We start from the raw sequence: 7505 nt of genomic DNA, 5'->3' as shown, positions 1-7505 counted from the left end.
TAATTTTTTGTCAGTCCTGGGACTTGAGCTCAGGGACTGGCACTGGTCCCTCAGCTCTCAGCCTCCTGAGTAGTTAGGACTACAGGTGTGAGCCACTGGTACCTAGCACTTTCTTACTATTTTGATGGTCTCAAGTTTCTTTTAAAGTTTGATGAAAATTGGAATTCTCTCCTCAGAACAATGCACAAAAGCATATACACACATTTCGCTATGTACCTCTGGGAAATCAAGCAAGTCTGTGAATAAAGTGTAGAAGAACCCTTAAACTGAGTAAACTGAAAAAAAAATTAAGAGGAAAGTGAAGGAAGAGGTGACACTGTCTCCCCCAAAACGTACTCATTACCTGCTTTATGAAATGGTAACACCTCTGTGCAATGTAATAATTTTTATATATATATATATACTTGTTGTTGTTGGTCATGGGGCTTGAACTCTGGGCCTGTCCCTCAGCTCAAGACTAGTGCTCTACCACTTGAGCCATAGCGCCACTTCGGGCTTTTTCTGCTTATGTGGTGCTGAGGGATTGAACCCAAAGCAGATCAGAAAGACCTGAAAAACTTGCAGCTTGGCTAGAAAAGCATGTATAAAGTTGGGGCAAAGAAAGACGTGGTTTCTAAAGAAACCAAAACTTCAGGACATCATTACCAGCCCCTACCCACCAGAAGCTCTATGGCATGTAAAAGGTGGGTACTTAGAATTTTCCCTCACAAGAAAATGCCTCCCAGGCCCCTGCTTCCACAGTGCCACCTTAAGAAGTAGTTTCCTTGAGATTCATTTTACCTTGCATAGCTGCACACACACTCAAGAGGTTAAAGCAGCTATCCGATGAGGCCAAAGCTATTGTTCTTGCTGGCAGCAGAGAAGCCTGCAAGAGACAGAGCAGGTTTCCTCTTCTAATTCCCTTTAGTCTCAAATTACTCATTTTAACCAGCAGGTATAAGGAGACAACTGCAGTTGCCATTTATTTTTAAATCTATTCTTATGTTTAGCCATCTTCTTATTCTCATACAGTGACAACGAATAATTGAGAAGCAGATCACAAAGAATAACTGGAGGTCTGGCATGGTGGCCAGCCAGCAATTCAGGACTGCCAGGCACAAAGATGGACCTGGGCAACAACACAAGACGGTATCTAAAAAAGCAACTAAAGCAAAAAAGGGCTTGGAGTGCAGCTCCAGTGGTAGAATGTCTATCCCAGTAAGAGTGAAAGTGCTATACTCCAAACCAGTACTGCAAAAAAAGAAAGAACTGGAAACATCATTTTAAGTGAGTCTTTTTATTGTGTTTGTCATTGCCAAACATTCTCAGAGGCAATTTCACCAATTAAATTAAATTAAAAAAAAAATAACTAAATTCCAGGTACTGTCACCAGAAATTAACAAAGCTTCTTCATTTCTCCTCCCCAATAGCCCTCGTCTTTTGCACGGGCTTTAAGGGTGCAACCAGGAATGAAAACATAGTGTGGATATGCCACTTCCTTCATAACTCAGTCTGGTGATATCCAATTCAGGTTTCAATGCACCTTTTTTGAAAGTGATCTTCACAAAAACACACATGATAAAGCTATTTAGAGAAGCACAGAGAACAGATTTCAAGGGTGGCAACAGCCTTTCAGACTTTTAGAAGGTAGTATTTGTCCATATCAAGGTGAAAGTTTTTTAACCTTGTGCCATATGCCACACAATAGGCAAGAATATAGAAGAACAATATCTACACAAAAGGGGGAAGAGAATCCAAAAACACGACAACAATGCTGCTCTAACAAATGTTCCAGAGAAAAGTACCCTCAAAGGGAAAGAGGCCATTAAACATTAACAGGTAGGCATGAGGTACAGAAAATGTTTTTCCTCTCACCTTTAGAGAAAGAACTACACTGGTGTCAGAATCTCACAATATAAAGTTAATAGAAGTCCATATATAAAACAGTATAGTAGGACAATATTCTCAGAACACTGAAAGAGACAGAGGTGGGCTCACGGCACAGAGGAGGACTCAGCAGAGTGTGGACTAACAAGTGAGGTAAGGTCCACGGGACAAGGAATGCACCTTGGTTTCCGATCTTAGTGGCATTTTTAAGAGCACTAGGTACTGTGGCAACACACAGGGGATGATGTGACATCTGTCAATTCTTAAAACCAATGGAGCAATGCCAGCTTTAGGAGGGCACTGGTTCTAGCAACAGGTGAGGCTTCAGGGCCCAGGAAAGTTGGGGCAGTATTTATTGCTCCTTCAGCCTTTTTTTTCCCTACTCATTAATGTCTGGGACACATTACTCCTAAGGCTGTTTTTCACACCTGTGGGTCTAGTTATTCACTGCCACTTGGTCCAGTCAAATATATCTCCTAGTATAGTCAATGTAGGGAGTTTCTAGCTTTTTCATCCTACTTCCTTTTCTTTCTTCCTATATGAAAACCATATTGTGGACAAAGAGCCTCCATAAATTTACTTTCCAAAGATTCAGGGCCATGCAATTATGAAAGTATCAACAATTCTAGGTTTTAAGTTTGTTACAAATACAAAATGATAAACCTGTTACTAAAAAAAATTAGTTTGGAATTGTTCTAAAATCTAGATGATGGAGTGACACTAGATCAAAGGAGATTCCAAGACATTCACATCCAGAATGGAAGAACCAAATTCATTTCTTAGTCTTCAAGAGGGGAACAAGGATTTATAGGTTGCCTCAAGGCGGGGCTCTTTGGGCAAAGAAGAGAAAATCAAGAGGACTCAAAGGAAGAATACTAGGAAAACCTAGGAAAAGGAAGGGAAGGGATGAAAGTGAATGTGAGGAGAAGACTGTGAAATTTACACAGGAAGGAGCCGAGGAAGTCACAGCCTTACACCAACAGCATGTTCACTCAGCCCTGTGACTCAGGCGTCCACACACAGTCCTGCGATAAAAGCAGTGCATCCTCTCTCCTAGATCAGGTGTGCCTTCACTGCCCGCCTATTTCCTTCCTCGTTTCTGAGTGGTCTTCGGGGCCTTTTCTTTCTGGGGCGGGGCTGGCACTGGTTCCTGCTCTGATTCCTTACAGGAGGTCGACATGACCAGTTCCTCATCACTCTTCCTCTGATCCTTCCCTCCTCTAAGACTCAGCGGGGTCTCTGGAGGCTCTATGCTGGGCTGCTGCCGTCTTCTTAAAGATCTTCTGCTTCTGTGCTGCTGCCTCCGCTTTTCTTCTTCTTGCTGCTGCTGCTTTATCTTCATCAGCTTTTCAAAGCTTTTGGTTGTTGTTGGGTTTACAACAAACCAATCCTAGACAGGCAAAACAGAAATACCAATCATTCATAAACAAGGAGAAAAAGATAAAGTGGGATGTACAAAGAATGAAGAAAAAGCATGATTAAGGCAGAACAGGGGAAGGCAGGAATATGTATGGGCCTGTATCTTAGAATTCTGTATACAATTGGAAAAATCTAATATGACAACATCTTAGAACCAAGTTCTTTGTAATGTATGACTCTAGGTATTAGTGAGCTACAAAGTCTGTTTACTAACCTATATCTCTTACTGAATCTGAATAAACCTCACTTGAATCTACTTTGCAATTTGATCAATCTTTCAGACCTAACTTGACTTAAGAAGGCTAGGTGTGCTATCTTACTCCTATAATCCCAGCTACTTGAAAAGCAGAGATTAAAAAAAAAGATACCAATTTGAGGCCAGCCTAGACCAAAAAGAGCAAAACTCCATCTCAACCAATAGCTAAGCATGACAGTATGCATCTGTCATCCCAGCAACACAGGAAGAATGAACAGGAGGATAACAGTCTAGGCTAGCCTAGGCAAAAAATAAAACTCTTCTTAAAAAAAAAAAAAAAAAAAAAAAAGAGCAAAAAGGGTGGAAACATGGCTTCTACAGTAAAGCACCTGCCTAGTTAACTATTAACTTTTGTATATTGGGAGTTCAATTCAACTCCCAATATACAAAAAGAAAACTGCTCTTATTTTGATCTAAGACCAGAATTTGAACTCAGTATCAATGCTATTGTTCATTAGCTAGCACTCTACCACCTGAGCCATGCCTTCAACCCCCAAAAGAAGCTTCTTAATGTTCATGGAACAAGGAAACAAGACACTGGCAACAGGCACCTATGAGCTCTAAATGTGGTTCATCCAATTTGAGATACACTGTCAGTAAAAAATGCTAACTAAATTGTAAGTTCAGTATTAAAAAATGTGAAATGTCCCTGCTAAACTCCCAAGTACTAGGATTAAAGGCACGTTCACTAAACCTAACTCATGATACTTAGAAAAAATATTACATACAATAGCTACCATTGCATTTCTAATTGACAGCTACGGTCCAGATTAAAATGCAGAATTATAGCATATGGACATTTTTAGATCCTTAATTGAGTAAAACAATTCTGGGGGAAAAAAGTGTAAACAATCATGGGATTTTTTTTTTTTTTTGGTCGGCCGTGGGGCTTGAACTCTGGGCCTGGGCACTTTCCCTGTGTTCTTCAGCTCAAGGAGAGCACTCTACCGCTTCAGCCACAGCACCACTTCTGGTTCTAGTGGTTTATTGGAGATAAGAGTCTCACGGAGTTTCCTGCTCGGGCTGGCTTTGAACAGAGATCCTTAGATCTCAGCCTCCTGAATAGCTAGGATCACAGGCATGAGCCACCAGCACCCAGCTGGAAATTTTTATTTTATTTATTTATTTTGTTGGTTGTGGGGCTTTAACTCTGGGCTTGTGCTCTATCCCTCAGCTCTTCAGCTCAAGGCTAGCACATTCTACCACTTGAGCCACAGCACCACAGCGCCACTTCCGGCTTTTCTGTTTATGTGGTGCTGAGGAATTGAACCCAGGGCCTCATGCATGCGAGGCAAGCACTCTAACACTAAGCTATCTTCCCAGCCCAATCATTTAAATGATATCTATGGATATATGGTAAAAAATCTTTTATTTAAAGATACATGTTAGAAGAAATACTTATACCTGAACTGCTATAGAATTTGATTTAAAATAAATACTACATAATTCCTTTATGCAGTAATTTACATAGCATTAGAAATGCCTGTTAGAGACATTAGAACAAGAATGCACAGCAGAGATTACTATGCAACAAGGTCAAACATTTAAATCCAACTTGGACTCTGCAAGCCACATTTAATCACTGTTAAGAATTAAAAGAAGCCAGGCGCCAGTGGCTCATGCCTGTAATCCTAGCTACTCAGGAGAATGGGATCTGAGGATTGTGGTTCAAAGCCAGCCCAGACAGGAAGTCCATGTGACTCTTATCTCTAATTAACCACCAGAAAACCGGAAGTGGTCCTGTGGCTCAAGTGGTAGAGCACTAGCCTTGAGCTAAAGAGCTGAGGGACAGTGCCCAGGCCCAGAGTTCAAGTCCCATAACCGACAAAACAATAAAAAACAATTTAAAAAAAAATTAAAAGAGCTTGAGGATCTTCAGTCACAGTAATTTCAAGTATTTTAAGAGAAAAATACAATTAACATAATTTTAGAAAATTTAGTTCCGTGTCTGTAAGTACTATAGTTAGTTTTCTTAATGAAAGAGACAAAATGCATCTTTCTACAGTTAATGTGTCAGGTCCATAAAATTACAAAAGCAGTACAGAAAAGCAGAGACTTACCTCAGCGTGGACAGAGTTGATGTGATATTTGACACCACTCTCTGACACAAATTCTTTCTGACAGAGAAGACACTTGTACTTTCCAGCGACAAAGTTTCCCTATTTCCAGGACAGAAAGAAAAGAGAATTACTGGGTTAATTCAGGGACACAAACCTGGGTCGTGTGCAGGGACTGGTAGGGATGAAAAGAGGAGGTGCTACTTAAGCAAAAATAAGAAGAAAAGGAATCCAAAGCAGCTTAGACAATATCATCAGCACCATTGCCCACCCACCTTCAGTACAACCTGACATCCTCCTACTTTCATTATGTATCATGCCACATTCTTCTACTTTCCTAGGTTCCTTTCACCTTACTTTCAGGTTGTCTTGGTGCCTTCCCCCAAATGACCAATTCCCCAAATTACCAGAGGGACCACAGTGCAATTCTTTCAAATGTTATGCACTATGGCAAAAAAAAAAAAAAAAAAAGTGCCTCAGAAATCCAGAATTAGAAGAATACCATCCATAATACCTAGTTCAAGGACTCAGAAACTAGAATCAAGATGACAAACTCCTAAGCATTCCTGCACAGATCTGGTTGGGATGCCTACAACTCCCTTGTTGCCTTGAACTGAGACTTCTCTCCCCTCCTGACGCTTCAGGTTTCCATGGTGCTCATTTTCTGTGAGGAGATACTTCTGAATGGGATTGGAAAGTGGCAGCATTTCTCATGGCTCGTGGGTTGTATGACACCTGGGTCAACATGGAAAAGATTCAGTGAGGTGAGTGGCTGTTAGCCTGACACCCTGTCCCATCTGCCATCCCCTGAAGCCAATACAGTGCAGACTGTGTTTGGGGATCTTCACCAGTCCAGGAAAAAGCATGTAACTTCTCCTCAGGAAGTTTAAAGCATGATAAAACAGTAAAGGCCCAGTGTGGGAGAGGCTCAGACAGAAGAAGCTAAATCTCTGGTTGGGACTCAAAGCTCATGTTTGTCTCCAATTTCCTTTAATTAGCTTGATTTAAAGCGATGTTAGCTTTTATTATATCTTGGATGTACCTAGTATCCCACCCAATATGAGACCAAAAACCCCTGACACAGGACTAAAACAGCCTCTGAATACCGCAGTGAACTTGCTGATCATCTTTTTTTTTTTTTTTTGTCGGTCGTGGGGCTTGAACTCTGGGCCTGGGCGCTGTCCTTCAGCTCTTCAGCTCAAGGCGAGCACTCTACCACTTGAGCTACAGCACCACTTCCGGTTTTCTGGTGGTTTATTGGAGATAGGAGTCTCACAGTCTTTCCTACCCGGGCTGGCTTTGAACCGTGATCTTCAGCTCTCAGCCTCCTGAGTAGCTAGGATTACAGGCGTGAGCCACCAGCACCCGGCTTTGCTGATCATCTTAAACCGAGTTCTCTTCCTTTTCATTCTACTTGGGAAAACATATTAAGATATTAAATTTTAAAAAGTTACAAACCAATGTACAAGAACCCAGGTGAGCTTTAAGGCCAGATACACTACAGTAGACAGCTTCACAACCCTGAAAAAGAGAAGCAATGAGGTGAATACAGTGACAAGCAGCATCCTTTCTCTTGTCAATTTGATCGTTTACATTGAACAATTCACGTTTGCAGTAGGAACAACCAATAAATAGTGCCAAAATCAAATACTAAAAGCCATATGTAGCCCAGGTACCAGCAGTTCACACTCGTAATCCTAGCTACTCCGGAGGCTGAGATCTGAGGATCATGGGTCAAAGCCAGCCTAGGTAGGAAAGTCTGCGTGACTCTTATCTCTAATTAACCACCAGAAAACAGGAAGTAGTGCTGTGGCTCAAGTGACAGAACACTAGTCTTGAGCTGAAGAGCTCAGGGACAGCACCCAGGCCCAGAGTTCAAACCCCACGACAGACAGACAGACGGACGG

The 7505-nt window shown here is 41.5% G+C and overlaps 1 protein-coding gene across 6 annotated transcripts in view; it reads right to left on the bottom strand.

The window, feature by feature from the left end:
- Positions 1-1257: 1257 nt before the first annotated feature.
- The window catches only part of Znf512 (zinc finger protein 512), a 37892-nt gene continuing 31644 nt past the window's right edge, over positions 1258-7505 (bottom strand). For 4 of the 6 annotated variants that reach the window (XM_042696721.1, XM_042696723.1, XM_042696722.1 and 1 more), the window contains 3 exons: positions 7057-7119; positions 5602-5700; positions 1258-3256 (listed from right to left, as the gene is read on the bottom strand). In XM_042696721.1, the coding sequence (XP_042552655.1) occupies positions 2948-3256; positions 5602-5700; positions 7057-7119 (471 nt within the window). In that variant the 3' untranslated portion in view covers positions 1258-2947. Of the gene's footprint in view, positions 3257-5601; positions 6334-7056; positions 7120-7505 lie in introns of those variants that run through there. The other 2 variants (XR_006150164.1, XM_042696726.1) reach the window with 2 other exon arrangements.

Source organism: Dipodomys spectabilis, unplaced genomic scaffold (genome assembly GCF_019054845.1).
Source record: "Dipodomys spectabilis isolate Male_0828 unplaced genomic scaffold, ASM1905484v1 ptg000210l, whole genome shotgun sequence".
Classification (NCBI taxonomy): Eukaryota; Metazoa; Chordata; class Mammalia; order Rodentia; family Heteromyidae; genus Dipodomys; species Dipodomys spectabilis.
The sequence above is the reverse complement of the archived record's forward strand: the minus strand, read 5'-3'. Positions and strand labels throughout refer to the sequence as shown.